At 41.9% G+C, this 22,877-nt stretch overlaps 1 protein-coding gene across 1 annotated transcript; it reads left to right on the top strand.

Moving 5' to 3' along the window:
• The first annotated feature begins 3,404 nt into the window (after positions 1–3,404).
• trap1.S (TNF receptor-associated protein 1 S homeolog) lies at positions 3,405–20,865 on the top strand. Its single transcript, XM_018239248.2, has 18 exons — positions 3,405–3,616; positions 10,094–10,261; positions 10,390–10,472; positions 10,608–10,748; positions 10,942–11,013; positions 11,573–11,733; positions 11,950–12,059; positions 12,190–12,263; positions 12,361–12,516; positions 12,905–13,025; positions 14,434–14,503; positions 15,085–15,232; positions 16,587–16,772; positions 16,892–17,030; positions 17,111–17,196; positions 18,265–18,410; positions 18,518–18,590; positions 19,099–20,865. The coding sequence occupies exons 1-18, from the start codon at positions 3,523–3,525 to the stop codon at positions 19,198–19,200; spliced, it is 2,130 nt and encodes a 709-aa protein (XP_018094737.1). The 5' UTR covers positions 3,405–3,522; the 3' UTR covers positions 19,201–20,865.
• The last annotated feature ends 2,012 nt before the right edge of the window (positions 20,866–22,877 follow it).

The raw sequence follows: 22,877 nt of genomic DNA, 5'->3' as shown, positions 1-22,877 counted from the left end.
TGCACTCAGCTTTTTTTTTTTTCAAGCAGAATCTACACACACACACACTCACACACACTCACACTCACACACACACTCACACACACACTCACACTCACACACACTCTCACACACACTCTCACACACACTCTCTTATAGACAGTAACTGGACAATGTACCTCTGGGTTTATTATGTAGTCTTATTTATAGCAGGCAACACTCAAAACTACGATACACTTTCAGAATGCTGTAAATGTTGTGTCTGGGGATCTGTCATGTCGCCTTCACTTGCTAATAAAATCTATAGTGAAGAAAAAAAAAACAAAAAAGACACAGCCCATTGTCCATAATTCAGAAGCAGTTCTAGTGGAGATGTATAGCTTAGTTTAAGTGCACATTCCTTTTACAAGAACAGTCATACCTTCCTTAGCAGCATGTGTGTTTAGTCAAAGAAAGTGCACGCACTCCCGCAGCCAGCCGGTGAGGTAAGAAAGAAGCTTTATTCCATTTTGTTAAAAGTCAAAACGTCCTAACGCGTTTCGTATCAAAGGATATGTAATCATAGGCACCGTGTTTGTCGCTCTGGTTAGTGTATTACTGTCAGCTGCCATTTCTAGCGCCAGTAGCATCAGTGAAAAACATGAACTCCGACTCAGTCCGTGAGGTAAGTGTTCACAACAACAGAAACTTTCCTGGTTATTGGTCTTTGCCAGTGTTTGGGATTTGCAGTTCATAATTTCCTTGACTGCCATTATCTGTTTCATGCGCTTCAAGAGAGGAGTGGGGCACTTGATCAAGGATTGGCCAAGCTTGCTTACAGAAAGAATGTGCATATTTCAGTGCCCATACTGAAACCCTACTACAGGTCAAATTTTAAATCACCAGTGTGCAAAACACTCCTATACATAACTATGCTAATCAGCCTGATTGGGTGCATTGCTTTTGGTGGGTTAATGGTAGCAACGGCTGGTGTCTTGTCTCACAAATTGTAAAGGTGCAGATTGGACTAGAACTAATCTTCGGAGGCCCATGACAATAGTGTGATGTTCTCACCTGTTCTGTACTTTGGGGCTCTGAACAGGAAGTAGCCATTAGTTTTCCTTGCTTCCTCATGAATGTGGGAGGGAACAGGGTGCAGTGGGCACAGCACCCAAGGGTAGGTAGGCAGGAGGAAAGGTCTGCCACTCACTCTCTTGGAGATAAGGAGGAGATGAGACTTATAAGCGATTTAATGACACCCTGTCATAACATTGGATGAAATAATGTGTCTTTTATAGGGACTTTTTCAAATGTTCTTGTATAAACAACTTAGAATTAAAATTGATTTAATATTGGATATGTTTTTAATCATTTTGAAGGTCCAGAACTTTGTAGTCAAAGAACCCCAAGGTCCTTTTGAGGATAACAAAACAGTAATAACTTGATCAAAGGTGTATTTCGAGACCAAATTAATCCGAATGTATAAAAATTTTATTTTGCTATAAAGATTTCCATTATAAACCTGGCCGGCCAGGAACCCAACATATAACAATATAAATCACTTAAAATCACAGTAATAGGAATTTTCCAGATCTCCGAGGTTGTATTGAGTGATTCCCCAAGTCTTACAACAACAATTATGTAGAGCAAAATTGGTGTGAGTTATAGTTCTCCAACTTGGAAGTATTACGGTGTAAGTTATATTTCTCCAATTTGGTAATCAATCAGATACTATATCTGTCATGTTTAAAAATCTCATCAACCAACCAAGACCCCATAAGGTGTCCACACCTTATCTGCCGTTCTATGAGTCCCTCCTAAGGGCCTGGCCAACCAAAATCTAGCTGAACATATTGGGCGTTAAAAAGGTGATTGAGTCCCATTGGGTTGACGACTGTGTTGGCGCGTAAGTGAAGCGCTCACCCCGATGGCCTGCTTTCCAGTTGTTGTGATCTGAGGGCCAATCAGATAATACCAATATTTGGTTCTGCTATTTTGCAACATGGCCAAATGACCGGACCTTTGAAAGTATGGCCAGTTTGGGGGATACGATTTGCAAACTGGTCCACCTAATTCTGATGTCAAGAGCTGTATAGATTTTAAAGGGGTGGTTCACCTTTAAGTTTTTAACTTTTAGTATATTCTAAAATGGCTAATACTAAACGACTACTCAATTGATCGTTTATTTTTTTCTATATTTTTTTAATTATTTGCCTACTTCTGCATCTTATAGGGATGCACCCAAGCCACTATTTTGGATTCGGCCAAAACCCCCGAATCCTTTGCGGAAGATTCGCCCATATAGGGGTGGGAAGGGCAAAACTGTTTTGTTTTGTGACAAAAAGTCAGGTGATTTCCCTTCCCGCCCCTAATTTGCACACGCGGATTCGGTTCTGCCGGGCAGAAGGATTCGGCCGAATCCTGGATTCAGCGTATCCCTAGAATTTTTACAGCTTTCAAAAAGGGGGGGGGGTCACTGACCCCATCTAAAAAAATGCTCTCTAAGGCTACACATTTATTGTTATTGCTCCTTTTTATTACTCCTTTCTATTCAGACCAGGGTTGCCACCCTTTCTTGAAAAACAATACTGGCCTTTCTATATTTTCATGCATTTCCCCTATTAACATTGGGATGAAGCTTAACTTTTACCGGCCAGGCGAGTAAAATACCAGGCAGGTGGCAACCCTAATTCAGACCCTCCTCCTGCTCATGTTCCAGTCTCTTATTCAAACCAATGCACGGTTGCTAGGGGAATTTGGACCCTAACAACTAGACTGCTGAATAAAAACCTAAATAACTCAAAAACCACACATAAAAACCAATTGCAAATTGTCTCACGCTAAAAAGTTAATTTAATGACGAACATCCCCTTTCTTGTGGTGGATTAAAACTAAGCAAAGCAACAACGTCCATATTGTTTCTGTGACAGAACCACTTTTATTGCTGCTTTGGGGCATACCTCCCAACATTTTGGAAGTAAAAAGAGGGACAAAAATTTTTTTTCCGCATGTAGCGCAGCAATTTTTTGACCACACCCCTTTCTGTGGCCACACCCCCTAATTACCATGTTTGTTTTACAAAATTTGGCAGGTTATGAAAGTTTGAAAATATTTCTCCTTATCTAAACTGTGTTTTTGTGCCTCAAAATTGTTACAAAGTATCTTATTTGCACCTGTGGCTGTTCTGGGCTCTCTGCTAAAAGCCAATTAAGTTAGAAACTTTGTTTCTTTTTCTGGCTGTTCAGTGCAGAGAAAAGAGGGACTTTCCAGTACACATGAGGGACTGCGGGTTGAGCTGTCAAAAGAGGGACTGTCCCTCCGAAAAAGGGACAGTTGGGAGGTATGCTTTGGGGTCGTGTCTATTGTTACACAAGGATGGAATTAAACGATATCCCTTTCCTTATATAAGGCCCACAGGCTGTTCCAAAGAAACAGAAAACTCTGTGACATTGGTACGTTCTATTTGGGGTCAAAACAAACTCAGGTAGGACACATCCGGTCACGTTACTGTCCCCGGCGCACAGTTTTGACGTCACTCAGCCGGCAGCAGCGCAAGAGAGAAGCATGGCAACCGGAGCTCTAGTGAGAGGCGTTCTGAGTCGGGCGTTAAGAGCCCGCTGCCTTCCCTTGACGCCCAAACAGGGGAGGAGCGTGAGCGGTGAGTGTTTTCCTTGCAGGAGTGTGTCAGGCAGAACTGCTGTTGGACAGTGACTGGGTTTGTAGTTCACCAAGGTCCCTGGGGTTAGATGACACTTTGTAGGCGCTATTCTCGCTGTCAGAACGTGACCTTAATCCTCATACCATAACCAGGGACTGTTGTAGCTGAAGGATCTAGTTCTCCTTACTGTACATGCGCAGGACCCCTGGTCCCCAATAAACTGCTACATCAGTGAGATCTCTGGAAATGTCCTGCTTTAAGCTGTGGCTGCAAGGGCACTAACACTCCGCCAGGGTTGTCATTTACATTTCTAAACCAACCAAAGACTATCAAAAAAACTAGCCAAATGCTGTTTAAGGGCAGAAACACGCTGCTGTTTTGGAAGATTAGTCGCCCAGGGACAAATCGATTCTTCTTCAGGAGACTAATCTTCCCGAACTGCCTTCCCGCCAACTAGAATGTTAATCGCCGGTGGGATGTAGTGATGTGCTGGCTGACCCGTTAACCGCAGGACCCGGGCCAACCTTGCACGCTCTTTTCCGAATGCCGGCTTTCGACTTCCAGGTTGAGTTTTTATAGCCACACGCCTCTCGCCGGGCCCATTTGTGACATCATCAGTCTATAAAAGAGAGCCGGAAGTCAGGCACGGGTGGTGGGAGGTCGGGTTGCAGGATGGGTGCGGGTCTGCAAAAACCCAACACGCACATCACTAGCGGGATGGCACTCGGATCACTACGGCTTTTCAAAGTCGCCCGAAGTTTCCAAATGAGGCAATTTCGGGCGACTTAGGAAAACGAATCGATCCGAGTGCCATTCCGCCGGCGATTTATATTCTAGCAGGCGGGAAGGCAGTTCGGGGAGATAAGTCGGCCAAAGAAGAAGCAATTTGTCGCTGGCCAATTAATCTCCTGAAATAGCAGCAGTTTCTGTGCCCTTAAAAGTAGCCCAATTTGTACAGTGAATAATCCACGTGACAACAGCATATAGAAGCAGCTAACTGTCATTTTATTTGTAAGGCACATGTGATTATCACATCACAGAGGCAGCGGGGCTGTAGCACAGACAGGTTGGAACTGATAGGATAGAACTGTCTCATTTTTCTCAGGACAGTCACGATTTTGACAGCTCAACCCACAGTCCTGGATTGTTACTGAAATGTTCCAACTGTCTCATTGATCTCCTGCACTGAACAGCCAGAAAAAGATACAACGTTTCTTAAGCTTAATGGGCTTTTAGCAGAGAGCCCAGAATATGTGGCAGGTGCACTTTGATATATTTGTAACAATTTAAAATATGCAAAGAAACAATTGTAACAATTTAAAATAAGCAAAGAAACAATTGTAACAATTTAAAATAAGCAAATAAACAATTGTAACCATTTAAGATAAGCAAAGAAACAATTGTAACAATTTAAAATAAGCAAAGAAATAATTGTAACAATTTAAGATAAGCAGGTCTCTTGGGGAAACTGTGACTTGCAGCTTAAAGGGCAATTCACCTTCATTAGCAAAACTGTAAAAACACAGAAATGTGTTCAAACTTTCATAACCTGACGAATTTTGTAAAACGAACCTGGTAATTAGGGGGTGTGGCTACAAAACGGTTGTGGTTAAAACTTTTTCATCGCTCTCGTGCAGCAAATCTTTTTGTCTCTTTTTCTTTTTACAAAATGTTGGGAGGTCTGTAATTGTAAGTACAAAGTCTGACATGAGCAGCCTTCCAGCCATCAGTCAGATGCTCAGAACTGCAAACAACAGCTGCAGTCGTGACTTTCCTGGTTTGTGCTAATCTGCCCCCCCCCCCCCATTTTACTTGCCCTTCAATAACCAGGTTATCTGATCCAGGTATGGGACCTGATATCCAGAATTCTTGGCAACAGGGGTCTTCTGGATAAGAGCTCTTTCCATAATTGGGATCTTCATACCTTAAATCGATTTAAAAATTATTTGTACATTAAATATACCCAATATGAATGTTTTCTCTACAATAAGGATTAATTATATCTTCGTTTAGATCCAGTATAAGGTACTGTTTTTATTACAGAGAAAAAGGAAATCATTTTTAAAATTAGAATTGTTTGCTTATAATGGAGTCTATGAGAGATGGCCTTCCCATAATTTGGAGCTTTCTGAATAACGGGTTTCCAGATAACGGATCCCATACCTGTAATATAATTCAGGTATATACAGTAGTTATTCCAATGGGCTGCCCAAAATGCTGTAATTAACAGTTAAAGGGGATGTTCATCTTTAAGTTAACTTTTAGTGTGATGTAGAGAGTGATATTCTGAGACAATTTGAAACTGCTTTTCATTTTTTAGTATTTGTGGTTTTTCAGTTATTTCACTTTTTTTTCAGCAGCTCTCAAGTTTGCAATTTCAGCAATCTGGTCGCTAGGGTTCAAATTACACTTAACAACCCTGCATCTATTTGAATAAGAGACTGGAATATGAATAGAGACTTGTATAGAAAGATGAGTAACAAAAAGTACCAATAACAATACATTTCTAGCCTTTGGAGCATTTGTTGTTTAGATGGGGTCAGTGACCCCCATTTGAAAGCTGGAAAGAGTCAGAAGAAGAAGGCAAATTATTAAAAAAAAATGTAAAAATAAATAAATAATGAAGACCAATTGAAAAGTTGCTTTGAAGTGGCCATTCTAGAACATACTAAAAATTTACTTAAAGGTGAACCGCCCCTTTAATCCTTGAAAGGCCATTGGTTGCACTTTAAAAATCTTCATATACATGAAGATTTTGAATGCCTATAAATAAGATCCTTTGTATCAGTGGCAGCAGCTATGCTGGGCTCTAGGGACAGATTTTTCACAGCAGGTGCAAAGGATTTTTTTGTTTTGTGGTCACTGTCTCTTTAAGGAAAACCTCTAGGGCAGGTGTACAGTTTACATTAAAAGTAATAGCGACCTTGATATTCAGAGACATCTGTTTAAATTATCCGTAGTAAGAAACTAGAATAATGTGGTAGCTGCTTTTAAAGGAAAACTTTACCCCCAAAACAAACATTTGTTTACATCAAATTAAGTGGCATATTAAAGAATCTTATCAAACTGGAATATATATATTTAAGTAAATATTGCCCTTTTACATCTCTTGCCTTGAGCCACCATTTCGTGATGGTCTGTGTGCTGCCTCGGAGATCACCTGACCAGAAATACTGCAGCTCTAACTGTAACAGGAAGAAGTGTGGAAGCAAAAGACACAACTCTGTCTGTTAATTGGCTCATGTGACCTAACATGTATGGTTTGTTGGTATGTTTGTGAGTACAGTGAATCGTACGATCCCAGTGGGCGGCCCTTATTTTTAAAAATGGCAATTTTCTATTTAGGATTACCCAATGGCACATACTACTAAAATAGTATATTATTATGAAAATGGTTTATTTACATGAAGCAGAGTTTTACATGTGAGCTGTTTTATGTGATATATTTTTTATAGAGACCTACGTTGTTCGTGGGTATAGTTTTCCTTTAAAATGCAAAAATGCTTTCATTTATTTGAAAGAAAATGTATAAATGGTTATTTGCAGGTCAGTTCTTTCTCTCTCTACATGAAAAATACATTGCAGGCCGGCACATACAGCACCATGTATTTTTGTTGAGAAGACAGAGTTTTAAAGTTTTAAAGATTAACATGTTTATTTTCCATTCAAAACAATAAGCCTTACGCGTTTCGTGTCTACAGGGAGACTTTATCACAGGCTGTCTATGCAGGCAGGAGTCTGCCTCTCTCTGACCTCATTTCTATTTGTTTCTTTTGCTTGTTTTTCTGTCCTGGACGTATTCAGTATGACAGACAAGCATGCCTGGTTTCTCGGGTCAGTTCATCCATAGCAACCAAATGACATTACGTTTTAGATTTAACTGTGTATTAGATTTAGATACGATATGAAACAATGCTTGCATGATTACAATGGGAGAAACCATCAGACATTTGTCAGGTAGTTACTATTAAAAGAAAGGAAGGAATTTATTGTTTTGCATGTTCTTGTCCTGTGCTGACCCCTCCCCCACAGCACTAACCCAAAGTAATGTGCCCTGACACTGTGTCTGACACTGTGTCTGTTGGCCAGCCTGACCCCGCCTGACCCGTGATTAAAGCGAGTATGAGTGCGTTAACCATTTATAAATCTATGTTCTGTTATTTTGACATACTTTTATTTGTTTACAGATAAGACAAAAAATTGAGTGACACAAATCTGTAATCTAGTAGGGTATTTGAAGGGCATGTAAAGGCAAAAAAAATAAAATCCCATTTTTACTTTCTATAATGAAAAAGAAATCTATCCCCAATATACTTTAATAAAAAATGTCTACCGTTTTTATAATAAACCTGACTGTATGCAGTGAAATTCTCCCTTCATTTACCGCTGCTGATTGGAATTGTCAGACAGTCCCTAACTGCTCTGCAGGGAAACAATCATACTCATGAACAGCAGGGGGAGCCCCCGCCTTACTTCCCAGACATGCAGAACTCAAGCAGCTTTGTTTGTTTCCCTGTAGAGCAGTCGGCGACTGTGTAGAGATTTGTATTGGATTTTATTTTTGCCTTTACATCCCCTTTACTGTTTCCAACTCCAGCTGCCGGGACAAAGATCATGGAGCCAGATTTAAACAGATAAACTGGGATTCTATTTGGAGGATTATTTTGCTGCAGTTACTGGTTCTGCAGAGTTGGAGAAAGTTTGTATTAAACAATACAAAAACTATAAAATCCACATCAGATTACATGACAACACAGGACCCAGTGCAGTCTGTATATTCTGATTATTAATCAGTCTTGCTGTATCGGCTTCTGGCAGATTTTATTTGACTTGTGCTGTTTTGATAATTTATGACGATCCCTAAGCAGCCCAGACCACACTGAGCATGTGCACAGTCTTGGTCTTGCAAAGATATTTAACAAAGTTACAAGATGGTGACCCCCTGTGGCCAACTTTGAAATCATAAATCATTTGTTTGATTAGGCTTGTGGTGCAGTAAGGGCTCTTACACATGAGCGTTTTTACCTGCGCTCCCCTGCGTTCCGTTTTTCGGCGTTCAGCCGCAGGGGAGCGCAGGAATAGACGCATTTAATTATTTCAAATGGGGCTGTACTCACACAGGCGCATGTAGGCGCCGAACGCAGGTTGAGACGCAACATGCTGCATTTTTCCTGCGTTCGGCGCCTCAGAGCACTAGAATGAATGCAATAGAAAATTGTGCAGGATTTTCAGAAAGGTTCTTTGCTGCTAAGGGTTCATTTCAAGGAGGGATTATGGGAGCGTTTAGCCTTATCTGATGAATTGCTGAGCCCTATGGTCACTGGCAGCAGCACACTCAAATAAGAATATTTAAAATAATTCTAAGGTTGGCCTAATTATGTGCTTCTGTGTCTCTATCTGAGCCAGGTCTCCGATATATTTGAAAAAAGACCCAGATCCTCATCCCCCCATTGTTAACTGGAATAAAGCAGCTCATACTATGTCATTACTGCAGTGCAATGAAATTAAATCTCTATATACACAGGGTATTTATATTCCTTGGTAATGTCTTTTGCATCCCAGCAGGATTTTCTGAATTCCCAATTTCACCTCATTTCCTTTGTGTCTGTGGTTAAGTTTTCAACTACAACCTGTCTGGCCCACACGTTGTATGTGTCCATCACTAGTGGCTTTCCTGGGAAAATGTAGAGAAAAAAAATATACTGTAGGAATGAAATCATTTTTAATCTGGCCTGTTGGGGCAGAACTATAAAGCAGTAGTATGCTCACAGGGTGCCCTTTGCTGTCCTGAGCAGCGTATATACCATTTCTTCATGAATATAGATATTGGCTATATGCATAAAGAATAGTTAACCCCTATTAAAGGGTAATTTAGGTATTGGGCAATACAAGCTTGAAAAAAGGCTCTGTGTAGCCTGAAACGTCGCTTATCCAGGTCCTGCCAAATGTTCTAATAAAGGCATTTTTATCTACAAAAATCTTCCTGTTTTGGTGCTGTATGTCAATCAAATACATTGGGCAATACAACCCTAAAAGTAAAGTTATCCAGGCGAACATTGGCTGCCGACTCCTCTTACTGCTCAGTGTATGGAAGAACAACTTGCCATCTCAATATTGGGACTGGACAAGTTCGGACTGAGATTCTAAATAGGCCCTGGTATTTCAAGTGAACAGAGGTCTCTGAGCCCCACACCAGCCCAGTAAATAACAACTGTCTCTGTCATTTTACAGCAGAATTTGCCAGAACCCACAGATTGCCAGTCTGGGCCTGGGATTGCAACGACCTACTGATTCTTTTTTGAGGGGTCTTCATTGGTTACTATTCTCACCAACCTCTGTGGTGGCCAAATCAGGAAAGATCTGCTCCTTTTTATCATTGCTTCAAGTCTTATTCTGCAGCGTTTAGCTTTACAGTTGTTTTGTCATGCCCAGTTGAAATACAAATAATAATAGTGCTGCAATTCCCTGTTTTCTCAGTGTGCATCTCCAGAGGTCCATCTGGCACCTGGCATCCTGTGACTCGCTCCAGAACAAGGCCGTCTGCATTATGTGCTGCATCTGGGAGAAGCTACACCACCCAGGCCACCGAGACCAAGGAGGAGGAGGTTCTGCATACAATCATCTCTGATACAGAGAATGTGCAAGGTGAGTGTCCACTGGTTCTTTGCTAAAAGCATATTACAGGCCCCTACATTTGCATACTGCCCAAATCTATAAATGCTGGACCCCTGAACCTCAAGCCAGGCTGTTTTATGATGTTAAGTGTTTTCTAGGTGCTGCCTCCAAACATGAGTTCCAAGCTGAGACCAAGAAGCTTCTGGACATTGTTGCCCGTTCACTGTACTCTGAGAAAGAGGTAGGTCCTTGCCTATTGAAGGACATATTGTTAGTAGCACTCACAGGAATTGTCACCTTTTATTAGGTAACATAAGTTAGTATTGGTTTGCCTGTTGTGTATTTTATACTGACTCCCTTGCTTTGGCGACCTCAGGTCTTCATCAGAGAGCTGATCTCAAATGGCAGTGATGCTTTAGAGAAGCTTCGACACCAGCACCTGGCACAAGGTACCGCCCTTTCTGACATGGAAATCCACCTACAGACTGACGGCGACAAAGGAACACTCACAATCCAGGTGAACAGGGAGATTGCAAGTAATATAGAGTGTACCTTCACTTATCAAGTCTCTTTATTCCCACTGGCTTGGACCAGCATGCTCTGTGACCAGTCTTCCATTAACACGAGTGATGTTTACTAGCGTGTTTAAATTAGAAAGTGAATTTTAAATCCAGCCATGCTTGACTGTAACTTTAACCCTTTCCCTTTAGGATACAGGGGTTGGCATGACAAAGGATGAACTTCTCTCCAACTTGGGCACTATAGCACGCTCCGGATCCAAGGTAAAACACTGTCCTACTGTGTGATGTGTCCATAAGCTCCAATGAGTAGTACCCTCTTTTTATTGGGCACTATGGTATGTTATTTTTTATGTGAATACCTTTCTGATGTGTTGCTCAGGGGCAACAGACTAGCCAGTTTATAGACATTTATAAAGAATGCCTCTTTTTTTTTTTTTTCCTAAGATAAGTGGGTGAGCCCTTGGTTGCAAGAAAACCTAGCAGATATTATTAAATGTATTGAATGTAATAGGTACTTGTTGTACAATTATGCTTAGTACTGGGTAATACCTGTCATGGCATAGAGTTACGGTATCTGTACAGGCTGTAAAAACACCAAGGCAAGTTGTCCCTGCTATGGGGAATCCAATTTGCATCTCTGTATGTTCTATGACAACACCTATTGCTGTCAGTCTGTTTTCCTTGTTCATCATTTTTCTAATAAAACTATAACCTAATAGGAGGGCTGTGAGAAGTAAGGGAGCCCGCTCTTCCCTTTTATCCTCATGTTCCATATATTATAGGCCTACTCTAAAGCTCATTTTCACCGTTTGTCCTGCAGGCCTTTCTGGAAGCTTTACAGAACCAGGCAGACAGCTCTAATAAGATCATTGGTCAGTTTGGTGTGGGCTTCTACTCGGCCTTTATGGTGGCAGACAAAGTGGTTGTTTACTCACAGTCATCAGAGGCAGGGAGCACTGGATACTGCTGGAGTTCAGATGGGTAAGTGAGAGCAACAACATATACACATAGAATCTGGATTTGGCTCTAAAAGCCAGACCCAGCACCCATCAGACTCCTCTGCCCAACTTATTGTGTTCTGTTCGCTATTGGTCTGTTATTGAACACTGTCAGATAATGCAGAATCTATGTCACTGGTGTAAGGGCTACAGATCATCACAGGGATGTTAAATGCTAAGCCCCCTCTTTCCTTTGCAGCTCTGGTGTCTTTGAGTTGGTAGAGGCCAATGGTGTGCGCCCAGGGACAAAGGTTGTGATCCATCTCAAGGATGACTGTAAAGAATTTGCCAGTGAGGACAGAGTAAAAGGTGAGCGGCTGGAATATACTATACTATATGTACCGCTATATTTATATAGTTCGACTAGTCTCATAATAGAAAGATTTGTTGAGCATGCAGTTATGTTAGCATAATCTTTCTCCCTCTTGCCAACCCACAGAAGTGATAACCAAGTACAGCAATTTTGTCAGTTTTCCCCTGTACCTGAATGGCAAGCGGATCAACACCCTGCAGGTAGGAGCAGTGCCAGGGACAACTTGGCACACCTAATTTTCACACAACAAGCATAGCATAGTTAATATTTTACCTTGCTTTCCTTTGTGGTTATCAGGCTCTCTGGATGATGGATCCCAAGGAGATCGGGGAATGGCAGCATGAAGAGTTCTACAGGTTCATCGCTCAGGCGTATGACAAGCCACGTTACATGCTTCACTACAAGACTGATGCACCTCTCAATATCCGCAGTATTTTCTATGTTCCAGAGATGGTGAGTGTGTATGTACTGCACCTGCAGCCAGAGAGTCATAGTACAGTTGTAGAGTGTAATCTGCACATTCTGGGATGTGTAGTTCTGTAATGGTGTGAATGAGCTAGCTAAAGGCTTATAGATGAGTAGCCACAAGTAAAAACGCCAACAACTAAACTGTAAGTGGGTGGGACTAGTATGCACTTGTTGTTGTACTGTATTCTTAAAAATGGATGCTGGGCCCTTTAACAGACTGGGTGTTAGTTGAACCCTAATTGGCCTTTGGGCTCGGCCCCTCTTTCCAGTGTTTTGTATTCTCCTCATGGGACCAGCCCCAGCGTTTGGAAATGACAGGCCTAAGTCAAATAAACCACTGTTTTTTTTGTGTTGGTTTTTTTGCCCTTTACAGAAGCCTTCCATGTTTGATGTGAGCAGAGAAATGGGCTCCAGTGTATCTCTTTACAGCCGCAAGGTACTGATCCAAACCAAAGCTGCAGACATTCTACCCAAATGGCTACGCTTCCTGAGAGGTAAGTAAGAAATATACTCCTTTGGGTTTCGGGAACAGCTTACCTGTGTATTATACAGTTTCTGTTATATATAACGTATAAAAGTCTTGCCAGTTACAAAACATTCGATCGTACAAGGTCTATTAATTGATGAAAATGATGAGACCATTAAATATAATAAACTGTCCCTGTGCACATACCAGTAGCAATCAGCAATTTGACTTATCAACAAGTTTTGAGTTATTTGAGTATACTGCAAGTTTGAAAATGAAAGCAGAGATCTGATTGGTTGCTATGGGGAACTACACTGTTGCAGTTATGTATTTGTAAATTAACGTCTACTTCGTAACATAGGCAAAAATTTGCCCTGGATCAATATTCCATATCGGCCAATTAGCACTGAGCTTGCACTGGTCTAGTACAGTTAGAATAATGAAAGACGGCCTTTAAATTTGTTACTCTCAATTCTGGACTGAGATTCAGGGGTGCTGCACCAATGAGGCGAGTTGAAAAACTCTCTTCAGGCGGCAGTAGCCCGTAAGTTACCATGGCTGGCAAAAAGCTGCTCCTGGTAATGCAAAGAGATGAAATTTGGCTAAATTTCTCTTAAATCTCAGCTCTTCTAGTACAGAGCGCGCAAGGCGATAGGGCGACTCACTCTGCAGGATCTGCGCTCCACATCTCCTCCTAACCCTACTTCTGCTAAATCCGGAAGTTAAGCGATACAGCTGTACGGAGGATTTTTCATTATGCGTCAGACTCATTTATTTCTGTATATGCTGTGAGCAGTAAGGGTACCACACAGGTAAGCTATAAATCTTAGGACTGCAGAACTCCCCATAAAGTCAGCGCCGCTCTTCACTCGTGGCAGCACTTACAGACATAAATTACACAGAAATAATGCTGCCCATAAGCTCCCATTACCTAAACTACATGAAGACTGATATATTACAAAGCGGCTGAAAAATCCTCTGTACAGCTGTATCGCTTAACATCTGATTTTGGCAGAAGTCAGGTTAGGAAGAGATATGGAGCGCAGATCCTGCAGAGTGAGTCGCCCTATCGCCTTTTTTCAGTAGACAGGAAACAGTATTTTCTCATAGTATTTTATAAAGCATTGATAATACTAAACTTTATGCACGGTATATCTATTATTAGTGCAGTGTACATTCAAGTTACATAGAGGCCCAAAAAGCCATAATAAATAGTGAGTGTCTGTGGCATCTTACAGCAGCCATTTACTAGACAGACTTCTGGACTAGTTACTACAAGTTGCTACACTGCTTCCACCTAGTAGGCCTCAAACAAAGTAATCTCCATACTTGTCAAGAAACCAACACCAGCTCTCTGAATGACATTGCTAAATGGTGGCTCTGTCCTAACACCACATTGATTACTCCCCTTACCTCTATCCATTCTTGCCTTTCAGGAGTTGTGGATAGTGAAGATATCCCACTGAATTTGAGCCGTGAGCTGCTTCAAGAAAGTGTTTTAATTCGGTGAGAAAAAAAACTATTCCTGGTGTTCTACTCTTTTTGCCTTTATGATGGAAAACAATGGGGCTAATATAACAAAAGGTACAAAGTTTCCCACTGCAACCAGCCAGCAGATGGCATTTACTGCTCACCTGTTTAAGAGCAAACGTTTGATTTGGTTGCTATGGGTGACTAGACCTGTACAAATGCTGCATGTTTTATTACATAACCCTGAATGTCTTAAGGAACATGGTGCAACATGACATTATATTGAGTTAGGAGCACTGTCTGGGTTTTTACAACTTCAACCTAGGGCTAATGACGTGACATTTTCTCTACTGCTGGAGGAAAAGATCTACTCTACATTGACAGACCTTTAACGGATTCAAATTTAAGAATGCAAAGTTGTTCGTTTTTTAGGATGAAATCTGCAGAGAAAATCCCATTTATCAACTGGTCGTTTGCATGTGCCATTGTAGATTTTCCAGTCAGTCAGTAGCGATTCTATTAATAGTGGCATTCACGTATGATAGAGAGATCAGTGCAAGAATTTGATCAGGTAGTCTTCTTCACTTCTTCATCTCATTCTGTACCTTCTCCACCAGGAAACTACGTGATGTTTTACAGAAGCGGCTGATTAAATTCTTCATCGATCAGAGTAAGAAGGATCCAGAGAAATACGCCAAATTCTTTGAGGACTACGGGCTTTTTATGCGAGAAGGAATAGTGACCACAGCAGAGCAAGAAGTCAAGGTGGGGCACCACACAGTGTTGTGATTCTCTGGGTTGGGACCCAACTAATGGGTGCACGCACTATACAGTGATTTCTGCATAAAGGAGATGCATAACTTATTGAGAACCAGTTTTCAGGCTACAAATCTTGGCTTAGATGTTGGGTACACAGGTGTCCAAACTTTTTGCAATGAGGACCAGATTTGGTGAGGTGAAAATGTGTAGGGGCTGACCATTCAGCGTGACATTCTTTGAACCATTATTGAGTTGTTTTGTGACTTGGAAGCATTTGGCCACATGTTAATATATCTAGGACTGTCCCAAGCTCCCCTATAGGAAGCTATTCAAGGCTTTCCAAGTTCCCAGTGGGATGGGTCCCCTTCAGGTGTTCTTTACCCACTAGCGTTGAAATGACACGACTGACCATGGATATCCATCATGAGATGGCAGCAAAGGGGCCAATGCAGTTCGTTCTAGAGGGAGTAGGCGAGATGGCATTATATTCGGATACTTTCTCTAGAATGAAATCACTCCAAGTTGGTCTTGACATATTTATTCATAGGAGGCAATGGGCTGATAAAAGCAAATAGGTGACATAACACAAACTTAAAATAAAGATACGTTTTCATCACCAGAGATGCATCTGGCGCCGAAACGTTCAGTCAAGCTTTGCACCATTGTAAATAGTGTGGGCATGTTGTACATTCTGGGCTCTTCAAATGTTGAGACCAACCACCCAAAGTAGTAAACTGCCAGCAGTCTGTCATGGTGGGAGGAGTAATCCTGTTAGGAGACAAGTCCTGCAGCAAAACTGGATGACAGCCCCGTGGCAGCCTCCGGCGAGAACTAGCGCCTAATCCAGTGACGTCACGCTCTAACGTGCGATTGCATTACTGAGCGCAGCTGGCACGACAAGAAGATAGACGGCTATACTCATCTCTGCTCGCGCTGGCCAGTTGGGTGACAATTTTTATCTGGGCCTTCCCTTGAATGGGCGAATCCTTGTTTAAGGCTGAAATTGAAAACAGCCCGCAATTGGCCCGTGGGCCAGAGTTTGGACATGCCTGTCTAAAACATAGAGAAATAGACTGTTTGTTTTGGATAAGGATGGTTGGGGTGGCAGAACCATGACTAACAACAGGAATTCCCATACTGACCCTATCAGATCTTTTAATGTGGTGGGTCATCATTACACAATGTCTGCTTGAAGGTTGGTCTTACATCAGGTTAAAAGTACAGTATTTTGTACCTGCTGCGCCCCAAGGAGCGTTACTCTGTCTGTGCGTGTATTTATAAAATTCATGTTATTAAAGACCCTTTTTATATGATGATATGCCTGTGTATAACGTCACTTCTTTATTGACTACTATTTTAGGAGGATATTGCAAAATTGCTTCGCTTTGAGTCTTCATCACTTCCCGAAGGCCAGCAAACCAGTTTGACCGAATACGCCAGCCGCATGCAGCCAGGAACGAGAAATATCTACTACTTGTGTGCACCCAACCGCCACCTTGCAGAGCACAGCCCTTACTATGAGGCTATGAAAAAGAAGCAAACAGAGGTGCAACACCAGAGACCGTTTGGTTCTCTTTAATATTCTCTTGCTGAGCTGTGCTGCAGGTCACCCTTCTTTCTCAAGAAGCCAATGTTTATTTAGCTGTTTTATCCCAATCTCTGCAGGTTCTTTTCTGTTATGAGCAATTTGATGAGCTCACCATGCTGCATCTGCGAGAGTTTGACAAGAAAAAACTCATCTCTGTGGAGACCGACATTGTGGTGGATCACTACAAAGAGGAGAAATTTGAAGAGAGTACACCAGGTATCTTGTTACTCCCAGGGTTAGAGTGGGAAGAGTATTGTATTCATCAGCTTACACTTTTGTCTGTATCCCACCACCAGCATCAGAGCGTCTGTCTGTGAAAGAGGCTGAGGATCTTATGGCATGGATGAGAAACGGTTTAGCAACTCGAATAACCAATGTAAAGGTAAGAGGCAGAAATCATGTGGACAGGTCACTTCCTGTATTGTTTGTTTGTCTTAATACTTGGAAGTAGGGATGCACCAAATCCAGGATTCAGTTCGGGATTCGGACCTTTTCTGCCCGGCCAAACCGAATCCTAATTGCATATGCAAATTAGGGTTCGGTATTCATCTGAATCTTTCGTGAAGGATTCAGGGGTTCAGCCGCATCCAAAATAGTGGATTTGGTGCATCCCTACTTGGAAGAAGAATGAACTATCATTACAGAATGACTTTATTGTAGAGTTGTTTTTCTATCTCATCCACCTCTCTGTTGCTAGGCACGCAACCCCCTACCCCAGGGAATGAAATGGCTAACTTTGTTTTACCCAGGCTGGAGCCCCTCATTGGGGAAATACAGTGCATCGGCCCGCTTTTCTAATTCTACTATACTGTGCATGACCAAGTCTAATGTAGTTTAAGGAATCCTTTGGAAATACAGGTAACAGGGTGGCACAGCACCCCGGACTGATGCAATTATTTCTGATGAGGGGCACCAGCAAAGGGAAAGAAGTTGGTGATTTAAGTCCCTGGGGCATCCAAACAAATCTTCATCTTCCATACTATAACTATGAGTTCTAGTAGAATTGTCATTCCAAGAAGTTTCTAAAGCTCTTGGGCAGAGCAAGTCCCTTGATGGGTACCACCAGCCCCTCTCTGTAACACATATACTGTCAATAGGAAAACAAAATATTTTGCATTCCTATTTAGGTATTGATATCATTAAGAGCAAGAAATGTTCTTAGGGAATCCGGGCTTTCATAAACAAATTGCAATTTGCAGACCCTTCTTTCTCAAGTTGTAAACGTCCGCTTTGTCTGCAGAAACTGTAGCTTGTAGGTGCTATTTTGTTACAAGCTTATGGGATGATTAAAACAGAAAGAAAGTTGTACTGCAGGCGATGCACCTATCAGAATGGTTAAACCCGATCCTACAGATGGCAGAACTATTAAGACACTAGCTATCATTCCTGGGAAGTGCTCACTTCTCATTAGAGGGGTTTTCAGAAGTCCGAACTGCTTTCTGCCCTGCAGGTCACACCCCGATTGGATACTCACCCAGCTATGATCACCGTGTTGGAGATGGGAGCAGCTCGGCACTTCCTGCGCACACAACAGCTTGCCAAGACCAGTGAGGAACGAGCACAGATTTTACAGCCCACACTGGAAATCAACACCGGGTGAGTTTAGTAAAGTGAACTGTTTTCTTGCCTTTTTGCTGTTTGTTCATTTTCTTAACCTTATCAGACTGACAAGTGATGGTTCTGGGTGTTTGTTTTTCTTCTAGACACGCTCTTATTAAGAAGTTATGGCAGCTAAAGGATGGTGACCAGGAGCTGGCCAAGTTACTTCTGGATCAGGTAAAACAACTGTACATTCATGGGGTGAGCCTTGAGCCTTGCTGCCTCTACAATGAAAAGCCAAAGCCCAGTGAATACCATATCCAGTGAATACTTGGCTTCCATTTATTTTCCCTTACATAGACAGTCTGTTATACCGGAACACCTGTTGTGCAGAACAACATTCCTTTGCATATTCATTTTATTCATACATATTAGTAAAACAGCTGAGCTATTGCATAAAAACCTATTTATTGTAGGGAATGCCAAGGTGAGAAATACTGTAACTCCCACTTCAACATATATGTAAATTCAATGACTACATTTAGCATCTTTACTGGTCTTAAACCTTCTTGCATAATTTGCGTCAATGCATCATCCATGCTCTCAAAGCCGCAACCATCTATTTAAAAAGCGACTCAAAAGATTTAAACTTAAGGATTTTAAAGGCCAACCATATGGTTTCATCTATCTTGAGACTTACCAATATCTTGCACGTCAAGTAGTAACTCCTTGAAATTCTTTGCAGATATATGAAAATGCAATGATAGCAGCTGGGCTTAACGAAGATCCCCGGCCGATGATTGGTCGTCTTAATGAGCTTCTGACTAAAGCATTCGAGAAACACTAATGGAACTTTGTCTTGCCCTGTGCAACGATAAAGGGATGTTCATCTGTCCATCACGTTGCATTTGCTTTAAGTATTTGTCATGTTTCCTATGGAAAGCAATCTAAACAATTTGCAACATAATCTCTGCTTTTTTTTGCCATTGGTGGATTTGTCTATAATATAAATTCTCTACAGACAAACAAATTCAATTAAAGAGCAGCAGTGTTTTTGTTTGGAGTACCCCAAAGGCAAATACGAAGTTCACTGTCAATTTTTTTTTTTGGTTAATTTCATTTTTATGTTGTATCTGTCAAAATTTAAAAATGTTCTTTGTTTTAGGATCGCCGGCATTATGTGTGATTTAGTGTTGTCTAGGATGTGAGTGTGAAGGATGACTATTTATTGTGTTATGCTTGTGTTGCACCACAGGAGGAGGGAGATCCATGGTCAGACACACTGAAGTGGGAGGGCCCAAGGAGTTCTATAAGAATAATGAGTATTTTTCACTTCCCCTTTGGCCAGATGGATGTCAGGAGATTGGGTTAGAAGGAATCGTTTGCAGAAATCCGGTTTGTTATAAACTATGTTAACAGAATAATCTGATCCCCCAACAAGGAGTCGGTAAAGGGTTAGTACCCCAGGAGCTCCCCACAGTGGTTCCCTCAGGCTAGAGAGTAGTCTCCTGATGGTTACAGGTATAGCACATTAAAGGAGACATTTTGTATGGAAAAACAAGAATGTACCAGTGCATTTTACTCTTTTAAATATAGAACAATTGTGCTTTAAAAAAAGTGTTTCTGGTTGATTTATTGAATATTTCTGCAAAAACCCTAATAATCCTTTCACTCTCTTCCACTTCCTGTTTGCTGAATACTCTGGCAGTGCTGAACTGTAGGATAGCAACCAATCAGCAGTTAGGATGACCTGATAGGGAACTGAAGCCTGTCTTTTCTTGTATGACTGCAGGGCTGTGATTGGCTGCCCCCCCCCCACTCCCCTTCTACTGTGCTTCTGGCATGGACCATTTGAAACATGGTCAGGGAGCAGAGAACATCTATGTGAAGACTAGTGATGAGCAGGTCGACAATTTCTCGACCCGCCCCCTCCCAATCCGCACCCGGTCCGCTGCTGCCAATCTATTTATAGACCCACGCCCGCCCCACAGTGATGTCACAAAATAAACAATAAAACGCATGTCTATTTTTTTTGGCGCTGGAAGTTCTAGGTCGCGGGCGGGGAGAGCAGGAGAAGAGCTCAACCCAGACCCGCCAGTGACCCGATTTTGTGCAGGAGTCGGCCCGAACCCACCCGACCCGCAGGTAAACCCGGCCCACACATCATTAGTGAAGACAATATTAATTTACAGACAAAAGTAAAACCAGCAGCATATAGTATTCATTATTACCTACTATATGTCTCCTTTAATAGATGCCCAAAGGGTAAAGGGAACAACGGGTGGCTTCTTTCTGTGATCTGTTACTGATGACTCTGAGTATAAGGTGAAAAGGGCTAACTTTGAAGTGTTGTTTAGTTCTAAGGCCCGAATGTGGAAGAGGGATACCAAAGCCTTTCTGTGGTTGTAGTAAGAAAATAAAACTCTAAAAAGTAATGAAATAGAAAATAGTAATGGATGAAAAGAAAATATTGAGTGTTCTTAAATAAAGTGCAGGCTTGCTTTTGTATTTAGTATATGTTTTAAAACTTCTAAATGTGTGCGGTGCATTAAAAGTCACACGCAAAGATGCCTATTTGCCATACTAAGTTTGATTAAAAATGTATGCATGTAGATGAGCACACCCAAGATGCTCTGCTGGCCGCAACGAAGGGATCTAGCCCTAATGCAATCTACACTAACCTGCAGGAGGCTTTTGTATAGTGCACAAAAAGCCTATGATCTGGGGGAGAAAAACAGGAAAGCATTGGCCCATCTGTCTTCTCTGCCTTTTGGCTAAGATCAAGTGTATTACCTTCTTATGATCCTATGTGAGGAAGTGGAAACACTTGGTCTTTGGGCCACTAAGATCATGTGTAGTCCGATCCGCTTGATCCGCTGGAATAGGCCGATGAAGTGGAAGCTTGACCAAAGCGATGCACAGTGATCCTTTATGGAGAAGTGCTTGATCCACCATATTTTGGGTCTTGCATTATACACGTGCTTGCTTAATCTTGCTTTGCTTCCCATATCCCCTGCTGCTTGGCTTGGGGGGGGGGAAATCTTCTCTCCACTACTCCTTTCCTCTTCTTTCTTTTTGCCGGCCGCCAGCCGGAGCCCTAACAAGGCAATCAATGGCATTGCACCGCTCTCTCCAACACCCTTTTCGTGTTTGGTTTGAGCACCCTGGATGGGGTCCTAGTCCCTTTGGCTGGACTCACAGGCCATGACACGCCCTGGGGGAAGCTTGGGCAGAACCCAGGGTAGACTGGCTTCGGCGAAGGTGGAGAAATGAAAAAAATATAATGTAAAAACTGGGGAAATGTAAAATCTGGAAAATGCAGTTTGGGAGTGGGACCAAAAGAAACAAGGTTATGTGAACAGGTCTGGACTGGAAGTCAAATTTAAAGCACTCGATAAAGCCAATTATTTGATACTAACCTGCCAGACTCCGATAATGCTTTGAACAGCGCTATACAGCGGTAACAGAAGCGTGCAAGTGGAAGTCAAATAGGCCCTGGTATTTCAAGTACACAGATGCCCAACCAGTCCCCCCACCAGCCCAATATATTGCGACTGTCTATGGCAACTTACAGTAGCCCCTCTGGCATTTGCCAGAACTCACAGATTGCCAGTCCGTACCTGTATGTGAAATTGTTTTTTTCAGGGTTGCCACCTTTTCTGGAAAAAAAATACTGGCCTTCCTTTATATTTATCTTTTTTTTCCCTATTAATAACATTGGGATCAACCATCGTTTTTACCGGCCAGGTAGTACAAAATCAGGAAAAAGAAAAATAGTCAGTAATAGGCTACGGTCGGTAAAGGGACAGGCAAGGGTCAAGAACAAAGAAACCAGACTAGAATCTTGCAGGCGCGTCCAACCCAAAAGTGTCGCAAGAAGAAAGCTGCGTGTAGGAGAGGAGGCAAAGGGCATCCCCCCAGGTATTATTACAGCTGGATGTATTTTAGTTGGCACAGAAACTGGCAAAGCAAAATACATTGCAAAATTCCAATACTGGCATTAGTGGGGGTGTTTTTTTTTGCATTTTTCCACAATTTTTTTTCAGCAAAACAAAACAAAACACGGTGTAGAGTACATTTTTGGCACTTGCAACTCTTTATCAGGTGAAAAGATTCACTGTTCCCTAATATCCTACCTTGCCAACTTCCAAACGTACTGTAATTTAAAGGCATAGGTTGTAAATAATGAAGATTTAGGGAGACATAATCTCCCCAAAAGGAGACTTGCTGCTATTCATTCCTATATAAGGAGATCATTTAATATAGGAAAGATATTTTCATGTTAGTTTCCCTGTAAATAATGAAATGTTCTGTGCTTACCTTATATTACATGCTGCCTCTATGAAATGAACAGTGCTGGGGAACATGAAGGCGCCAGTTAATTAGCCAGACAGTTACAGAAAGGAACCAATGAACCGTCAAGTGCTGGAAAGGTCAGGCTATACAGATACATGGTCTTTTGCAGTGGGGAGCATGTGTCTTCTAGCTCACTGATTCTGCATTCTGCTTCAGTGGTGCGGGCAC

The sequence above is a fragment of the Xenopus laevis genome, chromosome 9_10S, assembly GCF_017654675.1.
Source record: "Xenopus laevis strain J_2021 chromosome 9_10S, Xenopus_laevis_v10.1, whole genome shotgun sequence".
NCBI classification, from domain to species: domain Eukaryota; kingdom Metazoa; phylum Chordata; class Amphibia; order Anura; family Pipidae; genus Xenopus; species Xenopus laevis.
The sequence above is the reverse complement of the archived record's forward strand: the minus strand, read 5'-3'. Positions and strand labels throughout refer to the sequence as shown.

What these genes read in the sequence shown, in the direction of transcription:
- trap1.S (XM_018239248.2), top strand. Translation starts at nt 3,523, where the DNA reads ATGGCAACCGGAGCTCTAGTGAGAGGCGTTCTGAGTCGGGCGTTAAGA. An exon ending in TACTGCTGGAGTTCAGATGG is followed by an intron (nt 11,734 to 11,949) that starts GTAAGTGAGAGC and finishes TTTCCTTTGCAG; the next exon opens with CTCTGGTGTCTTTGAGTTGG. An exon ending in CAGCAGAGCAAGAAGTCAAG is followed by an intron (nt 15,233 to 16,586) that starts GTGGGGCACCAC and finishes CTACTATTTTAG; the next exon opens with GAGGATATTGCAAAATTGCT.